This window comes from Amblyomma americanum, chromosome 3 (genome assembly GCF_052857255.1).
Source record: "Amblyomma americanum isolate KBUSLIRL-KWMA chromosome 3, ASM5285725v1, whole genome shotgun sequence".
NCBI lineage: Eukaryota > Metazoa > Arthropoda > Arachnida > Ixodida > Ixodidae > Amblyomma > Amblyomma americanum.
In genome coordinates this window covers 199504027-199530390 of record NC_135499.1, presented here as the reverse complement: position 1 = coordinate 199530390, position 26364 = coordinate 199504027, and the positions used below count along the sequence as shown (strand labels likewise).

Sequence of the window (26364 nt, the reverse complement as noted above, 5' to 3'; positions counted from 1 at the left end):
GTGGCACTACTGGTGGGTTTAACTGGTTGGGTCTTGACAGGCGATTACAATAGTCAGCAATGAGAAATTTGAGCGCAGCTCTTCACACACCACCCGCCACCGCTGGCAGGTGGTGTGTTACACTGTTAGCCACCCTTCGGAATCTTCCTGTGGCAGCCATCTTCCGGCTGCCCGTTCCTCCGATCTTGCCATGGCAGGTGGCGTTTCACTCTGCTACTACCTGCCACAGCTGTCAAGTGGCGTGTTACGCCGACTACGCCGACAGTGCTGACCCCGACGACTACAACACAAAATCCATGAATGGATGCCCAACAGCTGCGCTCTAAAAAAATGCAATTTGGGGCAGAGTATGTAGTCGTCCTGTGCAAATGTACTAAATAAATTTTATGTTGCCCAAATGTTGACAGGTGCGACATAGCTGTGTATAATGCTAGCACTTGTTTGAACAAATCCTACAGATAATTGCAGGTGTTATGCAAGTTCGCATCAGTTTTGCACACATTTCCGTAATATTAGAAAATACTGTGCAGCAACCGGCAACATTTCACCAATTATATGGCATCTGGCTGTCACATATGGAATGCATAATCATCATTCGCACATCAGCAGTTTGAAGCCATTCCAAGTTTCATGTCTTTGCCAGTAAGAAAAACGAAATTCAGAATGCAAAGTACCTGTGAGCCTTTGAGGGATGACACTCCCATGTAGAGGAAGACGCCGTATAATACAGCCATTGGAATACGCTGCAATACATACAATGAGTAAGTTCCGTGCACACAAAGCCAAGCATTTGAATTCATGTGTGCCCAGTGATCAGCAATCCATACAAAGATGACAATTACTGCTTTGACTCCAATAAAAGACACAACAAAATGCATTTGAAAAAGCTTTTAATGAAAACTGTATCCAAAAACAAATGACAACTCTTAAACTTAGAGATTATTATGGGGAAAGAAAAGTGAGTTCATTACGTGAGTAAATGTGGTTGTACTACAGATAAAGGAAAACAAAAGCAAAGCACCATTGCAGTTCGTCAACATTGCGGTACACTTTACACAACAGCAGTGATAGGTGGTATACACGGCTTCCACACAGCAGACAGAGCTGTAAACTGAGACTAAAAGGTAGCAAATATTACAGTGGGCTCTAGAGAGCAGCACAGCTTCTGTGCATGTGCACAGAGTACCAAGTACGTTTCGTCTATTTGCCCATTTTTCCACTAGACTTTTAACAATTCGTAGCTCCATGCATGCATGATGTTACAGAATTAAAGAGCCACACGTCTGCTTTATTCCAGAAACCAAAGACCTCTTGCAAGAAACGAAAAACAATTACCTTGAGAACTGGAGTGAAGAATACTGACAGGCCTACCAGTAGGAAGATGAAGACCTGAGTCAGCCTTTGCTCTCTGCAGCACAAAAGAAATGCAGATGTTACCTATGCAATTTTTCAAATGACATTAGCCAAATTATGTAACAATACTGCGATGAAATGGCCCAAACCACATCACCTGGCAGAGACAATAGTTTGTGTGTGTGTCTATAGAAAGTAATAAATACTCATAAAATATTTACAATAAAATAATAAACAAACAAACAAACAAATAAATAAAATGAACATAAGGAAAAGATCACCACAAGAACAAAAGAACAACAGCAATTTCCCTCGAAAGTTAAAGCAAAGCTATGTGCAATAAACCCTTTGTTTTGCAATGCAACTAACAAAATGTTTTATCTCAAATTATTGCAACAGTTGACAGGCTTTTGGAAAGAAAGAACTGACAAGCACAACTGTCAGCCAAATGACAACTTCACAGAACAATTTATAACTCCTATAACTAAGAATTTTTGGTGGGCTAGTTGGTTCAGAAGTATCAAAGTTTAGAGTATGATTAGATACACACACAAAAGGACGAAGAAGCACGAAACAATGCATAGCGCTAGGCAAAACTCATTGTATAATATAGTTGAGAGGGAAGTGCTGTAGGTCTGAAAGCATTTCACACGATTCAAAGCGCTGATAAGGCAGTTAACAGCAGATAGGAGGCAAGGAAGATGAAATAGTTGATGGCGCAAAATGAACACGGTTTGGGAAAGAAGGAAACTTCAGTTTGCTCACAATGTTGTAACAAGAAGACCCCTCTTTTCGACCAGGCTTCTTGTTATCTCAACATAAAACCTAAACAAAAACAAGTCCTCTTGTCAAAATATTGTTCAGAAAGTGAAGCTTCTCTTTCTGCCTTTTCTGCTCCTTTCATTTTTTGTGCTAAGGCAGTTGGTATATAACATCCATGAAAATGGAAGGACATAAAGAAGCGTGCCAGCCACACATCTCACCTCACACCCAGGAACTGCGGCTTCTCTCCAGGCGCTGAGCACTCAGATTCCATGCGCAGGGAGTTGACGTGAGTCATGGCCAGCACAGTGGCTGCCACAAACCAGGGCAGACCCAGAACAGAGCAGATGGCGATCAGGATGCTCAGCACCAGGAGGTCGAGATGGTAGCCACAACCTTTCTGTTATTCATGGGCAGAAAGCAAATGCCAGAGGCACAACGTTGGTTTCGGGGGGGTAGTCCGCGCGCTTTGGTGCATTATCGCCGTCATCACCGCCATGATATTTATTGTTGTTGTTGTTGTTGTTGTTGTTGTTGTTGTTGTTGTTGTTGTTGTTGTTGTTGTTGTTGTTGGTATTGCTGTTGTTGTTACTTCACTACATTTATTTGCTATCTTGGAACCCTGAAGACAAACTGAAGTTGGCCTGTATTGATACATGACCATATTCTAACGGCAAAGGCACCACTTTAACTGAAAATGGAGCTGTTATAAACTAGCTAAGGCCAAAAAATGAAGTACAAGTGTCGCCACCACAGCCAATTTCACAAGTAAACTGCGGTGCACTGACAAAGCTTTTTGGGTGAGGATCCCAGAGTCACTCAGTTCAAAACGGTGATCACAGAGTCCTTTGCAGTGTAGACACCATATGATTGAATTGAGTGTCAGGAAATTTTTAAAATGCAACTTTCTCAGTAATAAATGCCTCCTTCGCTGCCAAACAAGCATCTGCATACCCAGGAGAGAACCACAGGATTGATTTATATGGAGAACAAAAACTGGATCGAGTTGCCATAAGCGCACCTTCAAAAGCTAGGAGGCATTATACGAGCGGAGAAGAGAACAGTGTAAATGCAGATTGAAAAGATCGATTATAATTATTGTTGTTGTTGTTGTTACAGTTAAGCTAAGTCAACACTTTCCTGCACGGTGAGGAGAATTTGTAACATTTGCATATCATTTACCATTACTACATGGAGCTCTGACACAAAGTTTGATGTCAACAAGTTCTCAGTAGCCAGTGCTTTCCAACCAGGAAGTTTGGCAACATTGTGAGCAAGCTGTGTGAAAAAAAAGATAGCACGAACGTACGACTTCCAGCATTAACAGTTCCTCGTCTCCCATTTTCGGACAAACATTTTGAATAAAATAGGAAGACATTTGTTGGACGAAAAATTGTCTACAGTCTCCGGACCTTCGAGTCAGTTCAAGGCATTCAATTTGGCCTTTCACCCAATTCGAACCTTATGCACAAAATGAAATGAATGCAAACTGTGGCCAATTGGCGACATGCCGCCTTATAAAATTTTAGCAGCACAAAGAAAATTTTAATACTGGCTTCTGAATGTGGACAGACTAGGTGGCATAACGTGCGGGTAAGTTTTTTTTTCTTTGATTCCTTTATACACCTGACATCCTCGACCTAAAACCGAGATTTTCTATGTGCCAAGGATCCACAGAAAAAACTATTTCAGCTTTGTTTGACATCTAGCTGACAATTGGCAACTAAGAAGATAATGCGCACAAACAACACAGCATTGCTGAACGTACATCCTGTCTGAAACTGTGTTCACAAAGCAACATGAAGGCATAATTTTTGGTGAAGGAAGTATGAACTTGAACTGGTCCCCTTTGAGTCTAAATTATCAAGAGTCAACTGCAGAGAGCACTGCTTTTTAATAATGAAGCCATTCTAATAAAAGCAGAAGACCAGAAAAAAATGTTAAAAATAAAGACCTTCAGTTTGTTTTCCTTGCGGTTGATAATAACGGCTGTGATCTGCTGGTCCATGAAGATGAGAATGGTGGCCAGCATTGCAGGGGCAGCGGCCGCCAAAATTGTCCACCAGGGGTTACGACCCAGCATTGGAATCAGCCAACCACGGCCTTCCCAGGTCGGCTATAAGTGACAAAAAAAATTGTTTTCATGACATACAACACGTAATAGTCTGACAAGGAAGAAATGAGCAATACGCAGCTTCTACACTGAAGGTGCCGTTCGAAATCTCAAAGCTTACCTCAAATTTCGCGGGCACTTCCAGTTTAGGAGTGTTCAAGCCAAGCAGCATGTCTGTGACAGTCATGAGCAAGATGGCGATCACGACAGAGAAGTCGCTCACCAGTGCTCGCACCTGCAGTAACAGGACACACATGAGCTCGAGGAATAATACCAGGACAGAAGAATGCAAGTGGAAAAGTCACAATCTTCGCAAATCACAGACATGCTGCTGCATACACAGGAGCATAAGCGCACATGCTTACTGTGTTGCTCCACATGAGCAGAGAGAAGCACTGTTTATAATAGAGCCAGGATTAAAAGATTTCACTATATGCACTTCTGCTTAGCACAGTGTAAGCCTTGAAAACAGCAAGCCGCCCTTTGAAGCACCCCAAAACTTTCTCTAAACAAAAAAACACAATGTCCCACTGGGCTTTGGAATGTGCTGAGTATAATACCACAACCACAATGGCAAAACCGAACAATGTTCTATTTTAAAGGTCAGCATGTTGTAGAAAACGGTGAGGTACTGCTGCAGCTGCGCTTTCAAAACAAATTCCCTTTAGGCAGAAGGTGGGTCCAGCGCTGATATCAATGCACAATGAAACAAAAACAACTGATATTAGTGAATTAGAAAATACAGCTCTACTGAGGTGCAGCAACGTCTCACCGAGGTAGGAAAGTAGCTGGTGGTTTTGAAGTCCTTCAGGAAGACAGCCAGTGTGAAAGTGGCAATGAACAAAAGCACCGAGAAAAGGAACACATCTGCATAGAACTGGCAGCCAAAGCCATGCAGGGTGCCTCCGGCCTCCTTGCATGCCTGCTTGCTCAGCATGGTCCAGTTGACAGTAGTGTTGAGCAGATCCGTCCCATTTGGTGGCTCACAGTAGCAGTCAATGCGTAGATCGTGATCTAGGTACATTGGGTACTTGTGGCCTATCTTCAGCACCTGTGCATGAAACACAGCCACAGTAAAGACAAAAAGAACAAAATGAGGCTCACCATGCCATTTATAACTTCAGGATAGAAGTAACTGAGATGAGAATGCTTAGATGGGTGTGTGGAGCGCAGGAGAGGTCAAGTACACAATGAAAAGAAAAAAAAAACATACTAACCTACCTCATTCAGTACCTAGTGTAGAATGGGCGATATATTCTGGGGCTGATATGCAGGAGTACTACTGATACAGTCATGCTTATGCCCACTGTGCCTCTCTGACAGGCAAGTCTGCTAGTGAGCAGTGCAATGCACTTAGTTTAGTTTTCTATGAGCGCGAACGTGTACATCTAATTGTTGAGAAAACATCAGGGAAGTACAGGCCAAGAAGACCATTTTAAAATATCAGTAAAAGCGAAAATTATATACAGCACACTCCGCAGTGCACAATGTGAAGGCATCAAAACGCAAACACTTCACCGCTGACCCCATAAAAAGAAGCTTATTGAAACAAAGTGCATAACCTGCCTTTTGTAACAGCTAGACTGAAATGTACGTGTAAGAAGACCCTGTAATTTATCACATAAAAATATTGGCGTGCTTTTACCTTAACTCACTGCTAAGCAAAGAGTGACATAGTACAAGAAAACTTGACATTACAGTAAAACTTGACCATTCAAATATAGGAGCTTGCACAATATGTTGAAGCCATAACGTCAAACAAGGAAAATAATAAACAAAAGCTCGTTCGTTATGTGCGTGCCTCCATCTTCCTGTCGCAAAATTTATGCAGTGGCTTAACTTTTTTTCACTCAGCCAAAAAACTCCAGTGACATGTGTACTAGTGCAGGTGTTGTGACAAAGTGCTACTCTAAAATTTAAAAAAAAATCAAATCATACTGCATATGATTGCCTTTGCAGATGTGACTTATTCGTTTTTGTGAGCGTATCTTGCAATAAAGTACAACAGACATCAACTTGAAGCCTTGTCACAAATCTCGCAATAAAGTACAACAGACATCAACTTGAAGCCCTGTGAAGATTCTTTAAATGTACCTGGTTCTGCTGCTCAATGTAATCACGGCAGCTTCAAATAAGCAGTGTGCATCTAATTATCAAATCTGGCAGTGTATGGCATGACAGCTTAGCACAAGCACATTGTAATTTCATAAGAAGTTTGAATTATTTGAATAAACTGGTTTGTACTGTATGACAACTTACATTTTCAATGGCTTTGTAGATAAAGATGAGCGAAATGAGTGTGGCAAAATTTTCTTCTGTGAAGCGAGTAATGTAGCAGACGAGCGCACTGGCATCAAAGGCCACAAGCACAACGAGGATAAGTGCCGTCCATAAACCGATCCATAGCCGTAACGAAAGATAGTCCAGGTCATGGTCTCTGAAAACATTCAAGCAGTCCAAATTTAAGTTGCTTCATTTGGCCAAGCGGCCTGAGAACTTTCACCACATGAACTTTCAAAAGCTTGCACCAGCGCAACATATTCATTTTACACACTGAAGCTGAAAGAAATGACTCAAGCATTCAATGGAGTTGTATATGGACTTTAGAATGGAAGTGAACAATCTGCACACAAATAACCGTAACCATTTTACAAAGGTAACAAATTGAATTAATACTAGCCACAGCACTAAGTTACTCAGTGTTATAATGTTATTTCCAGACTCTTCCACAAGGACAGCTCCCTTCTTAGCTGTAATAACAGGTTCTGGTTTGATACTGTGAGTGCATTAGAGTCGGGCAGATACAGTTTGAGGTTGTGCTGGAATATAGCGAATTCTTTGCTCTGAACTATAAGTCAGAACAAAACACTCTTATGCCGTACCTCCAGACAAAAAAATCACTCATGGGTAGCTTTATACTGCACACAACACATTCTTATATTTCACAGCAAAATAATTAGGCATGTGCAAATGGTGGTTTTTTGGTTCAAAGCGAATTCAAATCGAACAGTAATTTTCTTCAAATATTTCGAATAGTTCTGGCACACAAAAAAGGTTGAACAGCACAAGAGGCATTTTCAAAACCACCATCATCATCACCAGCCTGACTACACCCACTGCAAGGCAAAGGCCTCTCTCCAATCTCTCCAGTTAACCCTGTCCCGTGCCAGCTGCGCCAATCCTATGCCTGCAAATTTCCTAATCTCATCCGCGCGCCCAACCTTCTGCCACCCCCTGTTACGCTTGCCTTCTCTTGGAAACCATGCACTTTTCCAACACACAAGGCCATTACATGCTTTTCAGCAATGACTGCATGAACACTTACAAGGTGTACGCACCACGTGCCCAACTGCGCAGCGCCATCCCACGTCAGGTGTTGGAAAGGGGCACCCATTCTATGCACATCATGCTCGCACTGTCGCACTTGATTCGCGAATTTCACTCAGATAAGAGCAGCTATGGCACCTGCAGTAAGCTCCAACTCGTTCCTTGGAAAGAAGCCGCGCATCTTTTGATTAAAGGTATTTAGCATGGGCGATACACGGGGAGCCACTACCTGAGGATCCCATGAGGTGTCAGGCACCGGCCAGCTATCTGCACACCTGCCCCATCAAGACCAATTAGCGCATGCACACTGCCTGTGCACGGAAGTGAATCGCGCTGTGGTAAATCTCTCTATTGATGCACGCTGCCATGCTGCTTGCGGTGTGTGCGCACCACAGATAGCACAGCTGCAGACACCTGGCAAGTACAGATCTGGGTGCCGCGCTTCTGCCTGCTCGTGTCTGTTGCTGCAAGCATGTGCGCAAACTGGCTTCGGCATATGCGCAGGAGCGCAGACTCACAGCGCGGCATCAGGACTTTGGTTGTGCGCTCGTCGTCGTGCCAACTCAGCCGTACCGAAACCACACGAAGCGAGAGTTCCGGAAAGGTTATTCGCTCGAGACAAATACTTCAAAATTTCGAATACCAAACATTCGAATCGAATTGAATATCGAATACTAGGCCAAGGTCGCTATGTCTCTGCCCACAGATACCGAGCTAGTTCCAGCAACACTGCACTTCACTTCCTGATGCTGAACGCAACGCCGGGGCTTCAACCCTTGGACCAAGGGTTAGTCGTCGCGTTGAAGGTTGGTTTTAGGATACGTCTGACTGAACAGCTCCTGCAGAACCAGAGGACTGAAAGAGACCGAAAAATCGACTACACTAAGTGGGTTGTAGAATGATGGCAAAAACAAAACTATACAGATCTGCTTCCGACATTGTGGAGTCTGCTTTCTCGAAGAACACGGAACAATATCTTTGTCAGGTGAGCTCGGTGAAGCTGTCGCGAAACTTGATGACTTGGGGAACCAGCTGTCCGAATTTGCTGGTGTTATTTGTGATGGTGAGCCGCATGCGACTTTATCCCTGCAGATGATGACGTTGAGACTGCGGGAGAGTTTGTGGCCAAAGACATTATTGCCGGTGTCGTGGATAACGAGGTCACCAACTGTGACGAGGACTTGAAAAAACGTGTGCCCACATGCTTCGACGTGCTCCGTGTGCGCACACGGTTCGTCGATATTGCGGGTTGATAGAAGGCTGCAGTCTCAGCTGTTCAAATTTACTGCTACTCTTATATCGAATTACACATCACATCAAACTCGTAGGCATTTTTTGAGAGTTCGATATACGTGGGTTTGGCTGCATAATTTGATGCCTGAATACATAGCAGTTTTATTATCAAGTGGTGAACTCTATGAAAAATAAGCTCAGACTCACTTGCAAAAGTCGTAAAGAATGGTCTCGAATACTAGCACAGGTCCAGTGCTACCCAAGATGGTCAGAGGCTGACCGCTGAATAGACCATACAGGATGCCACAGACGGCCCCAGACATCAAGCTCTCCATGGCTGCCTGAAATCATATGGTAGTTTGAGCACGTTGCATTTTTATTTATTTTATTTATTTATTTCAATTTTCTTGGACAGCACCTGCTGCACTTCGCACATAGCTCGAAAAAAAAAAAAAACTTTCTTGTAATAAAACAGGTCCATTCTTGAATTGTCTGGTCCATAAGAAGCTACACAAAATGGTGCATCAAAATTCAGCTTTGTTTCTTTGTAACCTGGAGCAGTTTAATAATATAATACAAACAGCAATGTTATTTCAGTTGTGCATCTGACAACTAGAAAATCTGGTTCATTTGAGCTCGACAACCACAAAGAATTTTTACAACACTAAAAACAAAATTAAAAAAGGTGCATGTGCAGCATAAAGTTCTGCCTGAACTTGGACACGTTGAGGAAAAACAGGACATCAGCAGTTATGTATTCACAGCTGAGCCACATTAAATCGCATTGATGCATGTAAAAGGTATAAAGCAAGAATAACTAAAAAAACTTACAATTCTTTGCTCGGTTGCTGAGCCCAGGAGGCCTCCAAAGGTGATGATGGGCGTAAGACAGGCAAAATACAAGAAGAACACAGAAGCAATAGATTGAAGTGCGATGGCATCCTTGAAATCACTCAGGTACCATGGTGCTTTACGTTTGATGTCGTTGATAAGGCCACCAAACAACCTGCACACAAGGAAATGCTAAACTATAAGTATGCAAAGATTATCAGGAGGAGCAACTGCAATGAACAACCTAAACAAGTTCTAATGTTTCTCAAAACCATTTCTGATGATTTAGTTACACTTGACACAAAATTTCAAGCCATAGACATTTGTTTTGTATGATGAACTGCTGAGAAAATTGATGCATTTAATCAGTACAAAGAGTGCAACAAGACATGAAACAAAAAATATGACACATGCACGTGCGTCATTGTGCTGTGTTGTGTAGTATGTTGTCATACTTTTCACATTTATGTTGATATTAAAGTGTCTTAATTAGTGCGCATGGATGCACATCTTTCGCACAATATTTATAGCATATTTAGTTCAGAACACAGCTTGAGCATATTAAAGCTCAATTTTAGAGACACTTTAGGACACTGACCGAAAAGAGCAGCGTTTTATACCATGGCCATAAAAGGAAAAGAAAAAGGGTTCAGTGAAGACCGCAAGCTTATGCAACATTCTGCAGGCAACACAGCTTAAGTTGAAAATTAGCCACTACTGGTGACTTGTTCACAAACCTGGGAACGCAACAGTAAGCACACTAGGGACACATCAGAGGTTTATGACCTTGCTTAATCTCGGTTATGTACTTGCGTGCCCGGTGACATCGCAGCATACTATGTGCCTTTTGGAACTAAGGGCAATGACGGTCATAACAAACGACCACATAATCATTTGCGGGAAACAAGAGCTGAAGAGGTTTAACATTGTGAATATAAATTCAGCAGGTATTCATATTCATCAAAAACCAGACAGGTGAAAATTCATTATCAGTGTACAGCCTGTACAATATAAATAGAAAAAAAAAATTTCCCCCTTCTCGACATAATATTTAAAACATTCAGCTCCTTTCTATTAATCATGCATAAACCTTCTGCCGCCTACTTTATTTTGTTAGAAGCTGCAAGAAGAAGAGAACCCAAAAGCCAGCTTAATAAACATAACAAAGTGCAAAAAAATATTAAAAAATCTGCTCTTCCCAGATGTTACTCACATTAATTAGAAACCAAATAAAACATATAAAAAGTTCAAGTGAGTGGTAAAATGCATTTCATTCTTAACATGTGAAAATAAACAATACTACTATCATGGCACAAGATTATCGTTAAAGAAGAAGGAGCTGGGAAAAGCGCCTCTCTCAGTTCGAGTAGTGTATTTGCGGTCCCCAGTCCACGGTCATTGTGCCCACTTACCTTCCGGTCCTTTTGAGACCGCTCTCTTCTCTTTCTTTTTCCTCCTCCTCCTCTGGGGAGAAGGCTGGTTCTTTTGAAGGTTCCTGTTTCTTTCGTCCTTCCTATATGCAACAAGAAGCACACAAACATATGTATAAAAAAAAAACTAAACTGACTGGCACATGGAGGGCCCAATGCACTCGCACACTATCTGCCAGCGATACTCTATACTTCCAAGCAAATAATATTTGACATTTCACATTTAAATTAATGCACTTTTTCTTTGTAGAAATGTATGCCTGCTCTCAAGAGCCTTTTAACACAACTTAGCTGCGACAAGTTAACTGAACCAACATCAAATGAATAGAGGTTAACTGAGTAAACCACTCTCCACCATGTGTTCCAAAAACAAAAAAAGCCAGGAGAAGTACATACACACATATACATAAACTCTAGCAGTAAAAAAATGGTTGTAAATTAAACAAGACATAACTCAAGAACATCAGCTATGCAATTCCATCGTTCACTCTCAAATAAAAGAATAGATCATCTGCACATGGCGCTGTCAATGCTGAAACGTACAGGTATGTACGGTGTGTGTCATACTTAGATGGAACACAACAAATAGTTAAAAAGACTATTAATGCAGAGAAAAGTAGGTTTCACCACAAAGCAGGAGGGTGCCTTCAGGCATCTCTCGAGTGCTCTGCGCCTTTTTTTTCGGTCCATGGTTAAGAGCTAAGAGCTAGTTGAACTATTTTTTGCATCCCCTCTAAGTACACATACTGAACATCTAGTTTCGGACCTAACTGCCAGAGTTTCTGAAAAATAAACGCATAGAAAACTTTGATCTTAATGCCAAAAAATAAAAACTGCAGTATGCTTATATTCAGCTAACAATTTTTGGAATGAAGGTTTGAGAAGCCATAAATGTTGTAAAGGAACTAAATCAATGACAGGTGATATAGAGCAGATGATTCATCATGGCAGAGGTCTCAAGCATGACTAGCTCGCGTGCTTTTTGATACCAGACCACAAAGCTTTCTCTGTTCAGTTTTATGAATGATTCGTGCAGATATATGCTATTACCGCTTTTCCTTTACCCCTTAAACAGTTCAAAAGATACATAATTAAGCATCATACCAAAGTCAGTGCAAACAAGCACAAGAACAAAAAGGAAACAACTTACAAACACACGAAGCACTGGTCAGTCACCTGTATTCCCCAAGTGCCTGTAATTTGGTTGCACTGCTTTTCATACAATGCTTCACCAAAACCAAATACCAAGACCTGTGATCCAATTTTTTAGGCTAAATGGCAAGCTTTAAACAAAAAGAATAAAAAATTGGAATTGGCAAGAAAAAAAGAGTGTATAGCAAAGCAAACTTTACACTAAACATTTGATAGCCTCACACAGAGGAGTCTTGACACTGCGAACATAATCCACTGGTCAAAGCGGGTTTGATGACACCAACCCATGACCATAACTGTAGTGGCTGCAGCTCATGCTTATTCCACGAAAAATGAACCCAAACCCACCTGTGATGGAACATGCTGTGGGGGCTCAATACGAATTGAAGGGTCCCAGGCACCTGGAGGAAGCACAGTGGCTGCATCCAGGAACTCATCAACTCCAGCCAAGAGGTGGTCTCTGTTCTTTGCCTTGAAAGCGACGTCATGGAAGACCTGCAACAAACGGTCAGCACATTCAACACTCCAGTGTCCACTGCAAAATGGAAGCAAAAAAAAATGTATTGAAATGTATTGAACAAAGCTGTGGTAAGGGTACAAGAATGGCGAATGAAAGAAAACGATTTGTGCAGTGACTATCCTTCCTTTTCACTCTTGGTACCTTGCGGCACTGCACGCACTATCACACCAATGACATACACAAGTGATAATATTATGACGTCCAGTCAAACTCTATATAGTCATCAAGCGCAGTTAGCCCAAAAGAACTAACAAGGCAATAACAATAACAAAAGAAATAGCAAGCAGCTGAAAAACACCACTGGTTTAAGCATGAGTCAGTGACCAGGTTATATCATTTAGAAAAAAAGAGGCACTGGTAGAGGTGCATGCACCAGCAGCACATGGTGCTGCTAAGTACATGACTCCTGTGCTGTGCCTTGCTGCAGGAGCTCGTCAGGATGTCTTATGTGCTTAAAAACACCAGCTGAAAACCTCATAGTGAAATAGAGCACCATGATAGATGTGACGAGTGCAAAGGGTTGAGTGTCTATCTTGCCACAATATGCCTTACTAGCTTGCGGCAGTTACATACAAAGTTTAAGCATCTGGTCCCTACTACAGTGCTGTGTTGCTGTCTCTTCCACTTTCAACCTAAAGATTGATGTGAATCATTCCTTTCCGCACCACAATTATCTGCTCTCTTTGGTTTCAATCACTGCTGGCTGCTCCATTATATCAAAATGCCTCTGATGCTAAAAAGACTGTGACAGGGACTGGGGTTTGCATTCTTATGCATCCTATCTCTGTGTTTGTGCATGATGTTCACCTGTGTGAAGGATATCGTTAGTGAGCTACTCACCTCGTCGGACATGAGGATGGCAATGGCACGACCAATTTCGTGGTACCGCACCATGTTTCCTTGTGGCCCGAGCAGGATAAAAAGGAAGCGGGTCGGCACAGGCACCTCGGTGAGGTCACCCAGGGGCACCGCAGCCGCCAGGCGCACAAAGGCTGCAATGGGTCGCTCGAGGAATTCCACCTCGCCCACTAGGATGTTGGATGCTTGGGACCCAGGTGGAATCTTCTTCATGAAGGCCTGGTTCATCTGCACACACAACAGACAAGGAGGCCACCGCAGCTCAATTCCAGCACCTGAGATATTGGACGCATAAGCCCGTAGAGGAAGGAAAGTCCCTTTTTTGCACCTCACGAAAAAGACACCACTAATAACTAAAGATATCACTTAAATTTGAGAGCTTCCAGCTTGTGACATATGCGCAAACTGAAATACGTCAAGAGAAATACAGTGCAATTTTGGTGATTCAAACTGATTTAATTCAAACAGCCAGTTTATTCAAACCGGCATTTCAATCCCATCACTATAAGGTGTACTAAAAAGGCTCACATTAATTAGAACGTTGCCTAATTCCAAGAAATTCTTGATCCCCTTCAAGTCTGTATCAATAAGGATGAACTCTTTATCGTTCATGATTAAACTGCACGAAAGAACAAGGACAGAGACAGGAAACACGTACACACACAGAGCGCAGACTTCCAACTTTTATTCGAAAATGCTTCGAGCATTCTTTTTTATACGCTCCAAACCACCACATGACACAGCCGGAATCAAACAAAACAGATAAGTTTAACAGTTCAGTGTACATAGAGCGCGGACCAGCTGGACAGCCAATCTAAAAACCCCCGTGTGTGCATGCCTACACACCCTTGACAACCTAGATAAAAGGAGAGGGGAAAATAAAGAGCCTGAAGGTGAAAATAATTCAAAGAGAACAAATGATGGAAAACGACAGAGCCATGTATTACGAGTGAAAACTTGCTAAGCAAAAGGGATGAGACGTGGAGCAACAGTAACAACAGTAAAAGATGAAGGTGCAAAGCACTAAAAACTAAGCAGAAAAAAAAATAAAAGCGAAACCATATTAATGAAACAAAACAAGATTAAATGTAAAAAGTGTCTGAGAATCATTAACAACGAGGCTAAAACCGTGAAACCAAGAGTGAAACAAAGGTAAAGGCGACGTGAGAATGAAAAGGCGAAGACCAGGCTAAGACCTATGAAGGATGGAAACAAGTAACAAGAGTAAATGTGCAAGGTTAAAATGGACCAGTTTAAAGTGCTACTTTCTAAAAACGAGATTTCTTTATCAGAAAGCATAATGAATGGTGTGCTCACACAATTATTCACATTCTTTGCGATTAGGAAAGCGTCAGTTATTTCCCTTTCTGTTTTGGTTCTAGCTGTAGCGAGGAACTTTGTGCTTTCAAGATACGGGTGGCAATCACTTATTTTGCACTTCTTACAATGTAAAGCTAAATTGCCTCCTGAGTTGGTAGAGAGATTGCGAACATGTTCAGCCGCCCTCTCATTGAAACATCGCCCAGTTTGGCCGATGTACATCTTTCCACAAGATAATGGAACCTGATAAATAACTTCTCCACACATTTAGTGTACTCAAGGCTGTGATTTAAGGTGCGCCTTTGCTGTCTGTTGTCTCTGTTCATGATTGCACATACTTTAGCAAGCTTACATGGCGCCGCAAACACGAGTTGGGACGCTGTATCTTCCTGCAACTTTCTTTATATTGTGCGACACTTGGTGCACGTAAGGCATGACACACACTGGTTTTCATTCTTTTTCGTTCGCTTGGCAGCTCGTATTCTTCGTCCACTGTAGCAGGCTTTTGCAAACACAGGCTATATGTTCCCGCGGACACAAAGCAGCAAACAACCTCTCAATCTGACGGTTACGACTTGAACTCATTTTGTGCTCACATCACTTTTCTAGGGCAGAACGACAGGCAAGGTGAACGATCGATCTTTTTGCCAACTTTGAATGTGCACTATTAAAGGGTAGGAACTGCTTGTTCATTCTGGGGTTGTAAGACCAACAGTTATGTGAGGGCGTAAATTCTAGACTGACAGAAACTGGATTTGGTTGCCTTTAGGCAATTCATGCGTGAAATGAAGCCATTTCCCTTCACAACTGAAAACATTAAGGATGCTACTAAATGAATCAGGCAGACTAGAATTAGAAGAGAGGTTCACCATCACGAGATAATCATCAACGTACCGAAAAACGCACACAATATGTTGGTCGTAGAGACAACATTTCAAGCGCTAGTCCAAAGAAGAGAGAAAAATTACATAAAACAGGTGCCACAGATGAACCTATGCATATACCGCTTTTAAGGTGATAGCCTTTAATGGCTCATACTCGCGTCCGTCCGTTACATTTTAGGTCACGTGACCTTTTCTGTCCCTTACAGTTTAGGTCACGTGACCTTGTCCATCCATTACATTTTAAGGCGATGGCCTTTAGTGGCTCATACTCACGCCCGTCCATTTCATTTTAGGTCATGTGACCTTGTTCGTCCATTACATTTTAGGTCACGTGATCACAACCTGCCAACTGGACTGTAAGCAAACTGCCCACTGTGGCGGGTGGTGTGATCCGCCGCCAAGCAACAACTGTGCATGCGCAGCATGACATCGCCGCTCAAATTCAAATCAGTGCAATGAGTCGCAAACGGCTTTTGCCTTCCCGCAGTTAAGAGATATCTAAGTGCCTCCAACGAATTTTTTTTTTAATGTAAAACTGTCCTTTGTGGAAAATTGCGGTCAAGGCAAGGTAAAATTTCAACAGTTCAAGGAATTGTTCCAAGGACATGCTAATTGCGCTACGTAAGCTGACTTCACCATATTCTTCTACTTGCTGCTTGACGGCTGCAAACAAGGCTTCATGCGGAACATAGTAGATCAGGTCCTTTATGTCTATCATGTGTGCGTGTTTCCTGCCTCTGTCCCCGTTCTTTCGCACAGTTTAATCACGAACGAGAAGCACCAACTAGCCCGCCAGAAAACCCTTCTTGAACTCTTTGTATTGCGCCATTACATAATGCATGATAACAATTTATATTAGAACATTATGAGTTGGCACATGTTCATTAGCCAATAACAGCACTTGTGAATGCAACGTGAAAAGAAGACAATGAACTGTCCAGCCTGTGGGTGCTATGTTCAGTCATAAAAAACCACAGGTTGGTTACGACTTACGAGTATATAACGCGAATGTTTGAGCATTAGCTGTGGTATGACAGCAAAGAAAGAAGCCGGGTGCCCACCCGGAAGATGCTTGTACCCATCCTTGTCCAGCGGTGAGGTTCGAACCAACCACCTCCCAGCAAAGGGTGACACTCATGCCATTAGGCCACCCATCGCCTCCCAACTTTTCTCCCTCTTCCTCCTCTCCCATAGAAATGGAGACAGGTATATCCCTCTCTCCACTCAGCCACCTCCCGCTTCCTACTCTCTGTCCCTCTTCCCTCCCCACTTCCATCTCCCTCCTCTTCTCTAAAAGTGGAAAGGAGACTTTCTTCTCTCCATTTTGCAACCTGCCAACCGAGGCAGGTGGCGCTGTAGATGCTCACGATGTCGATGATGGTGGCACGAAACTGAGGAACGAGCTAATAAGCACCAAAAAAAAGTTTTAGCATGCATTTCTGAGTTGGTTTGATATGTGATTAGTATACAGAGAGGAAAACAAATGATCACAAGCACAAATGATACCATGTGGGTATCCAAAGAATAGGGCTAGTTGACGGTTCATGCTTTTAGAAAACACTTAGCATTTCACACGGGTACAAAAAAAAAAAGAAGATGGGACATATCCATTTAGTTATTCAGAGGCTTTGATGGCTATTTCTTACATCTGTGCATCTATTCAATTTTTATGCTGCTTTCCACTGTTTCTATCACTGTGCTGGCTGAAAATGTTTGAGCCCTTCCCCTGATGCAGACTACAATGCTTAATCACCATCTTAAACATCAGAGCCTTCTAGCTCGAATCTCTTGTGCGAATCAGCAAAAATGATCAGCAGAAAAAGGCTGCCAGGTACGTAGAAAGAGTGCAAGCGAGCCCATTATGTTAAGAGTTGTGAGTGCACAAGTGCTCGCAAAGAGCACAGTATATCAAGGCTGAAAGCTGGGCAAGTTGATATACATTGAGTTCTTGGTATACATTGTTAGTAAGCGTTGGTGTTTGTGTCCATGTAGCACTGTTGTTTCCCAAAGTTGTACAACACAAACGAAGCTATGATCGGGCCCCGGAAGAAAATGTCATGATTCTGTGCGACATAATTTCTGACACGTACAGCATACATGACTAACCCAAAAAAGTACATTACATTTATGATAACATCCTTGAAAACTACACAGATGTCTCTCACATGCATAAAAATTTTTAGCTTTACAACATCAGCCATAACAGACTGATAAAATTCATACAGCCCCCTTTTTGTTAAATTTGAATCAAGTCTGAATGCAGCATTTTACGAGGTGGCTTCCCATACATTAAAAAAAAAAGAAAATGGAGGGGACACTTAGGTTCCGTCTTACGGGTATGACACGATAGCGTTATTTGGTTAATGCCCATATATACAAAATTGGTCATTATCTAATTACATTCATAGGTCCCTGGGAGTATTCATACCACTCCTCATGCAGTAAGTCAGCAGTTAAGCGATGCACCATTGCACTGCAATGGCAGGTGCTGTCAGCGATGCAGCTTTAGAGACCCAGGTTGCTCTTTTTGAACAACCTCTCGGAACCAATCATTAATTTAACTGCCACTAGCCACAGCAGACACTTTGCTCACGATCTGGTGGGCAGGTTGTGATGACATCAGAAGGTCATGTGACCTAGATGGCCCACCTGCCAATAAGGCGGAGCCTCCCGAGTGGCTCTCGAGGCTAGAGCCGCTCTGTATGCTTCGTGAATTTTAGTATGACGAAGCCAGACTCATGCTGGCTGACCACGACAGTGTCGTATGTACATAGCGTTTTGTGTGTTTTTTGTTGAGTGTTTTTTGGTTAAATGTTATGGGCCAAAGCCAGGCAATAAAGAAAAAAGCCAACGATGCCAATGACGAAGATAGCTTTTCTGTGAAAGGGTCTAATAAAGTTATTACCAACCAACCAATAGTAGCACCATGCCTGAATGCGTGTTTCTCATTATCTACGAAGGCCAAATCACTGACAAAATTTCGATGAAGCAATATACATCACGTCATTGCAACCACGGTTTGAAATATCTTTCTAGAAATAAATGATTGAAGAAACTTTTGTTTCAAAGCTTCTCACTAGATTGCTTAAAGTTGTTTAGCTCGGCTCGTATGCCATCAAAAATAAGTACTTTGTATAGGCACACACTGCAGTGGTTCAAGAAATGTGGTGTAATAGTGTTACAATGCATGTAAAAGTATTTCACAACAGAATGCACCTGATAATTCCAGCACTGCTGTGCCTTGATTATTTTTTGGTTCGTATTAGCGGAAATACATTTCAACGTGTTTTAATTATGAGCACATTTTTTGCAAAAAAGTGATGAAGTGTTTATTTGCATTTCCTTCCTTTGAGTGTATATATGTGCACACTATTCTGAATAAGCAGCTTGCTTTGGTCACTATAAAGATCACAGAAAAACAAAAAGAGCCCTTTTGAATATGTAGTGCAAGCGCTGCGTGTCTATTCACATCCACTTCTGCCTCCTTCGTGAGCTCTTCATCCCAAATCATTACACATGCATTGCCCGGTTTCAGCCAACAATTACAGCTTCTTTTCTAAAATTCTTTCGGTCACAAAACAGACTGACTGGCATTGTTAATGAATGACCAATAAAAAACCATTATCTTAAACGAATACTTGATGTAGAACAAGCTTTGTTCATGCTAACCCTGTGTTGAAGGTCGGGAGAACTGGCATTGGCAGCCGCATCCGTGAGAGTAGAGCCACTATGTGCCAGTGCTGGGTGTGGAGCATGAATGTGGAGGGAATTGGAGCTGGGGCTCTGAGTCATGCCCTCTGTATTGTTGCCAGAGCCACCTGTTGAGAGAAAAAGAATGCTTACGTTTACTGTGCGGCCCTTTGGTGTACATGGCCCCCTAGACTTAGCTGAAGACCTAAAGAGACAGTGAGTGAAGACAACTCTGTCTAATTACTGCTCCTAGTGAAAGTTAATTGTTCGACTCTTAAAGGCTGCGTTGATGTTTATTGCTGAGAAAATTGGATTTAAAAATAAAACAATTTTTTTTCCCTGCCACTCAATTCAAACTTGTGATGTCCAAGGTTGCCATTTGGAAGTAAATGGCACTGTTGCTTAGCATCAGAGATCTGCATTCAAAAACTGTCTTGACATCACCAGTTTGCTCATGAGAATGGCTGCATGAACACACAGTTTGGTATGCTTAAAGTAACGTACTGACAAACAGCTAGCTAGGAATAGCACACACTGCATGGATTATTTCAACACTTCTCCTAGTGGTCACAATTGTTGCTAACAGTGCAGTAGCAAAGAAAGAAAGAGAGAGGTGCAACAAACACTCAGTGCCATTATGAGCAACAGCAATGCTTGAAATGAGGAACTTTTTTGTTAACTGCAAGCATTAAATCTTTTTACTCACTAAAGCAACACATAGATTGAGGCAGTGCTTTTGTTAACTGGAAGCATTAAATACACCACTCGAAGCAAGAGCAAGCTGCTGTCACAAAGCGTTATGTAGCAGCATATAAAAAAAAAACACCAAACATATCAACTATTTCATTCATTCCACACCAAACTGTCTTGGAACATGGGCATACAGTACAGGCATGTTGCTGATCACAGAAATTGCGTGTGCTGCTCTGTGCGGCTATAATTGCAAATTACGGACTGAATACAAAGAATAAACAGTTGTGCAGTGCCAGTGATGTAAGATAGATAAAACAGGGCCACACCAAGTGTCAGCACTCCTTGTGCTAAATGCCACAGAAGCAACAACAGCCTGGAATGCAACATTTTTACCCTGAAAAGTTGTGCAATACAGGGAAACAAATCATAAAGTGCCACACCACACACAGAAGACTCCACTTAATAGGACCCCGCACAAGCATCAGATAGCTCTAACTCTTGGAAAAGATGCCTCACATGGCGGCTAGTACTGATGCCAAATATGCGCTGCAAATTTTCCTCTTTGGCTTGTACTGCCACGCTCTCCCCCGATTTGCTTCTCACCACTAGTTGGCTAAAATCTTAGCTACAAGTGACCTAAAAAAAAATGCAAAATTGTGCAAGCCAAGTTATGCACTTAATGTACCTCAACCTCCAAACATAGTTTGTTCAATAGCACAGGATTGCTTAATTATCAGTTCTCTGCCCAAAGCATCACAAAAAATGACGGGAAGTGGCTAGACCTACCCACTCAGTCTGATTTTCCAGATGTCTACCAAGGTGCATGCATATTTGCAGGCCGCTTTTGTTCTGCTTCTATTTCTTAACTATGCCAAATGTGGTTAAATTGTACTTTGCTACAAGTGATATACCGCCTCAGTTAATGAGAAACACACTTAATTTATGTGTGTTTTTAATGATAATTGTGGCCATTATAATGATAATGATAATTGTGGCCATTCTGTGACCATTCTACTACACATAACGATGATTTCTGATCTACATATAAAATTGGAAGGGCTAACTGTCCATGATGGCGGGAATACAAGAGCATACAACAAAGAAATCTTTGCACGCCAAAGGTGTGTTCAAATATATGGGAAGCATATGCTTTCTTCATGCAGAAAAAAACAAACTTCAAGATGTAATCAGCAAAACAAACTAATTTCGGCCTTGGGTTTTGCAGTCATTTGTTAAAGAATGTCCCGATTACAGTATGTACTTGAAGTTTATATTGAGAAACACTTTGTGCTGCGGGTGCCATTAACTTATGTCAAACCCCGATGTGATGCGATATCATAAATTTATATTAACCCTTTCAGGCACCATTTATTGTTTCCACCAAAATGAAGTACTTTTTGACTTAAATAGCATACTGAGGCCTTAAGAAAGACAATCTGTTAGTTTTCAAGTGCAGAATTCAAGTGGTTAAATTTTTGCAGGGATGTGCAAAATTTTGTACAAAGTGTTAAAATGATTGAAAATACTAACATAAAAATGCCAGAATTTGTCAAGTAAGCACCTGAGGGACTGTGAAATTAATTTCTGTTTTAAAGATGCTCATTACAAACGAAAGTTTAAAAAATTCATGTTATTAGTGGTAGCAATATCTGTCTGCATAAAAATGGCAGATGACGTGCTACCCACCTCACTTTTTGAAATATCATTTGCTTCATTCATTATATGAAACGAAAAACATCCTATTTGCGACGTGAAGGACAGTAAATTAACCAGAAGCAAGTACATAGCACTACCATGCATTTTTTAATTCAGCAAACTTCAGGCACCAACTTTATTAATGATGGCAGCTTAGATTTGTGTGGACTGTAGAGAATGAACACCACAGGTCCTTTTTGCAATCACATTTCATTACAAAAGTCAATGTTTCCAAGAGCAAATAAGGGCACACAATGCATCTGAATGCTCATGTGAAGTGGAGTCTCCTGGTCACATACACACAAGACACAAGCCATGTTCACACGAATGCGACGCAAGCCCAAAGTGGCATCACACGACCGGTGTCACGAACACCAAACTCCACAGAAAGTATACTATCCCTGTAACGTGGAGAAAAATTTATGGTACTTTCAGCTGCAGAATACAAATGCAAAGGCTGAAGCTGTCCACTGTACAACCAGCTTCCGTAATACCATTTTGTTTCCTTCTCAACAAGAGCTAAGGATTTACCTTCTGTACACACCTGCTAGATAAATGAAGGAAAAAGATCTCAAACCACAAGGTATTCTCACAACTTGCTACTCAAGCCGATGTCAAGAGCACATATGAGGTTGGCGTAATCCTACATATTTTGACCTTTGTGTACCAAATATAAAAATTTTAAGGCACACTGATGACAATGCAATCCAATTTTGGTTCTACGTAAAAATCGAATGTTTGACTCTTGGTGGCTGTGCTGATGCATGCATGTTCAGCAGCAAAGGACTTATTTATTGCTGAGAAATTTGCATTTTAATTAAAAATGGAACACTTTTTTTTCTCGCCACTGAATTCAAATTTGTGACGTCAACACCGGAAAAAGACTCCGCAATCCCCATTAGGAGAGTAATGACAGTGTAGTCTAGCATCGGAGATCTACGAATCAAAGCTGCTGATGTCATCACACAATTTGCTTGTGAAAACAGGCAGTGGCAAGAATACCTTCACTTTATTTTTGGAGGGCTTTTCTGGCTTACAAAAGCTCAGTGAAAGCAGCCCCTGTACTTCTCTGCAGTGTGTCTTTAAAATCTGAGACTTCTTATTCCCTAGTCAGTGTCCAGCCTGCTGTAGCAAAATGAGCCGAGTGTATATATAGCATAAGCCCCAGCAGACATATGATAAACTGATTTCAGATCTAATAAAGGCAACAAAAGAGATAAGACACCAAATGACACACTTTGAATGTCGCATTCGAGGAAATGGAGCCCGGTAGTCAACGATGGAGCTTGAACATATGGCATTAGCAGAGCCAGCAGTGCACAAGATGAAAGAAGCTGAAAAGGGCGTGGCCACCACCACTACGCAGTGGCGTCACCAGGCGTGTGGTGAGTGTTGGGTTAGCTGCCAGTGCGATAGCGCAGTGTCTGAGGTGCCTTGGTTACACAGAACAGTTCCAGATCCGTAGACACCCTTCTGGAATAGCTCTTTGCTGCAACATCTGCAGCTCATTTTGAGCTGCAAGCACAGGAGTGCCTTCTTGGCTGTACCAGAGATTCAAAGCTTGTTTGTTTGCCTTTCCACCACCTTTTCCCCACAGAAGAAGAATCAAACAAAAAGTACATGAAAGCTGCAGTCAGATTGGAGAATGGTCCTGGACTATATGTTAAGATAAAGGGAGTATCTATATAATTTGTAAAGAAGCACAACAGCAAAACCGCTATCATCGCCCTCTCTACTCCCTTCTCCTCTCCTGCCCACCTCGCAGTGAGACACCTATGCCAACGTTGTGAATTTGGGCATTTGTGCCATTAACAGCTATCACTGTAAAACACTGTAACAGTACTTTGTTTTATCACAGTGGTTTTTTAATTAGTATCAGGACAAAAAATGACCTGTTGCAGATTTCACATAGAGCTTTCCAGCAAGGTGGTGGTCTGGAATGCAGCCACAGACAGGAAGACATCGATGCAGGCGAGCAGTTACACATTTGCTGGGCACCTTTACCACAAATGAGTTCCCTTAGCATTCTCGCTGGATTCCAGCCCCCGGGATTCACTTCCGTGTTTGTGGTGCCAGCAGGTGCCATGACCACCACAGATGACGGATCAGGATTAAGTGACGGACTAGAATCCTTGCCGCCATTGCCTGGGTGTCAGTGTTGGTGTTCAACACCAACCGAAGGAGGAAAGAACAAGTGCAGAGCAACGATGATGCGGTAAATGCGCTGCAATACACACATAAGCACCACAGCAATGAAAACAAAGGACACTGCCAGGAGACGAATGGCCTGTGACATATATCCTCAAGGCAGTACAGCTTAATACATAATCCAGCACTGAAGCTTGTCCATTAAGATTAAGAGCATAAATGCAAGCACTTCTATGCTTCATGGGCTGTCATCATGGAGCCCACATGATGACACAGAAACACAATATGCATATATGTGACAGCAGACAACAAAGCAAGTCTCATAATGCTGAACTTAAAATGCTGTTCTACTTTGCTTCAGTTGCTTTTTGTGGTGTTATCTGCAAATTTTTCCATAACAAAAAGAAAGTTGAAGTATAAAAGTTGCCAAACAGGGATTGTTTTGAAATAAAGATACAAACATGTAGCTCTACCTTTACTGCTAAACACTAAACAAGTGATCATGCTCAATCAAGTGCCTATTGCTATTGTAAGCAACATTCAATGTAATTTCTTCACACAGCAAGCATCAACCTACATTACATGGAAGATTGCAATGCCATAAAATTGCGCTGAAATCCACCACCACTGCATACCACTTCATTGTGTATAGAAGCAAAGGTACAGCGGAGTTGACATAAAGGCACTACGAATTTTCATGCCACTATGCGCTCCTCCAGCATCCAAAAGATTGCCAATTGCACTGATTTTAGATGCCACGCTTGCCATATAACTTTTAATTTGTATGCTGGCACTGAGCACTTGAAAAAGGAATGTCAGCTTGAAAGCTCAGTAGTAATAAAACTCCAAGTGGGAGCGTGTAAGTGTGGAACTCAAATTACTGTATACTGCCGCATATAGGTCGACCTTCCTTCAGAAGAACGACTCTTCGAACTTGGGGGGCTGACCTACATGTGAAGCCGACCTATTCGCGGGATCCAAGGTAGTTTCAGACAAGCGGCAGGTAGTAAATGCTCTCTGCCAATGCCTGTTCCCAACAGAACTAATGGGGCTTTATGCATCAAAAAAAGAACATATCATCAGGGGGGGGGGGGTACGACAAATAAAATGGCTGATCGGGTCAAAAAGTTCGATGTCTCAATTTGTTTTTTCGTAACCCTTGGGTCTTCATCTGTCCCACAGCAAAAAATTATAGTGAAATGTGCAGTACAAAGTTACAAAATAACTTTTTTTTTACGTGTCGTCATCGAAAATTGTGAGTAAAATAACTTTTATGTGCCGACATCGAAGACTGCGAGTGAACCGTGCTTCTGATGGCCCGAGTATATCGTGAGTTCTGCGAGTTTCTGACGACAGAGCACCACCATATTAGTATACCATCTTAGTATAACCATCTTAGTATAACTATGAAGAGCAGAGATCAGAAGATGAGAGGTTCCATTGGTTTCAATGCTGCATTTCTGTGGACAAAATCAAAAGTATACAAGGCGATAAACGAAACAAACGAGAGAATAAAGTATAAAATTATTTTTCTAAGCTCTCACTTTTTCTGTGATTGCTGTCACTCATCCCTTCAGCATTTCGTAACAAATGAAAGTAGAATGATTCTGTTTTTACACATGAATCCTTATATATTCAGGACTGCAGTAAAGCTCGCAATTTTTCTATGTATACGCGCAATATTCTTTCAAAAGTTATTTGCGTAAGAAACGTTTTCATTTAATGTGCAAATTTATTTCTGTGAGCACTTATAGCTTTATTGCACAGAACAGGGCTCTATGAACATGCCGATATAAAAAACTTGTGCACTTTCTTCGTAGTTTTGAACGCCCCGGGGATGACTTTATGAGGTTGTAGATAATAATTACTTAACACTTATACTACCTAGGTTAAAATAAAATGCAGTTCTGAAATCAGCATAAAAAAATTACATATCTGTACCAATTCGTGTTACATTTCTAGCCTAAATAATGAGCGGTAGCTAGTGCAATAGCAACCTTCCGATAATCTCTGTGGGGGGGTGGGTCGGGGGGATGCATCGCACTGATATCCGAAACAGGACCATTTGCAGTTTGGTTTGCCAGTAGTCAACTGGGCCACACGCGAGTGTGGAAGCCAAGGCGGAACGCCATTTTTTTGCTTTTGATCTCTATTTGCTTCCGACTAGTGGCCTTGCGATCGAATCATTACATGTTTATTGCTTTGAGTTGCACGCCTCGCGATGACATCTCGCGGGAAACTACAAAACAATGCGTGGCGGCGGGACGAGACCGTGGGTGGGAAGGAGGGGGGTGCTTTGCGTGGACTTACATTTTCAGTTAACTTTTTTCTTTTTTTTTTTCACCAGCAGGAGCT

General features: G+C 41.9%; 1 protein-coding gene across 30 annotated transcripts in view; it reads right to left on the bottom strand.

Annotated features, from left to right (window-relative positions):
- Ndae1 (Na[+]-driven anion exchanger 1) overlaps positions 1 to 26364 on the bottom strand; it is a 217230-nt gene that overhangs the window by 21836 nt on the left and 169030 nt on the right. For 18 of the 30 annotated variants that reach the window (XR_013313431.1, XR_013313432.1, XM_077659602.1 and 15 more), the window contains exons 7-19: positions 19453 to 19601; positions 13562 to 13807; positions 12550 to 12696; positions 11032 to 11132; positions 9620 to 9794; positions 8996 to 9129; positions 6488 to 6665; positions 5001 to 5279; positions 4350 to 4463; positions 4070 to 4231; positions 2337 to 2515; positions 1336 to 1408; positions 675 to 743 (exon numbers count right to left, since the gene is read on the bottom strand). Coding sequence is in view for 28 of the 30 variants with exons in the window: in XM_077659602.1 (XP_077515728.1) it covers positions 675 to 743; positions 1336 to 1408; positions 2337 to 2515; positions 4070 to 4231; positions 4350 to 4463; positions 5001 to 5279; positions 6488 to 6665; positions 8996 to 9129; positions 9620 to 9794; positions 11032 to 11132; positions 12550 to 12696; positions 13562 to 13807; positions 19453 to 19601 (2006 nt within the window). In the remaining 2 variants the exon portion in view is untranslated. Of the gene's footprint in view, positions 1 to 674; positions 744 to 1335; positions 1409 to 2336; positions 2516 to 4069; positions 4232 to 4349; positions 4464 to 5000; positions 5280 to 6487; positions 6666 to 8995; positions 9130 to 9619; positions 9795 to 11031; positions 11133 to 12549; positions 12697 to 13561; positions 13808 to 19452; positions 19602 to 23865; positions 24007 to 26364 lie in introns of all 30 variants that reach the window. The other 12 variants (XM_077659586.1, XM_077659589.1, XM_077659583.1 and 9 more) reach the window with 1 other exon arrangement.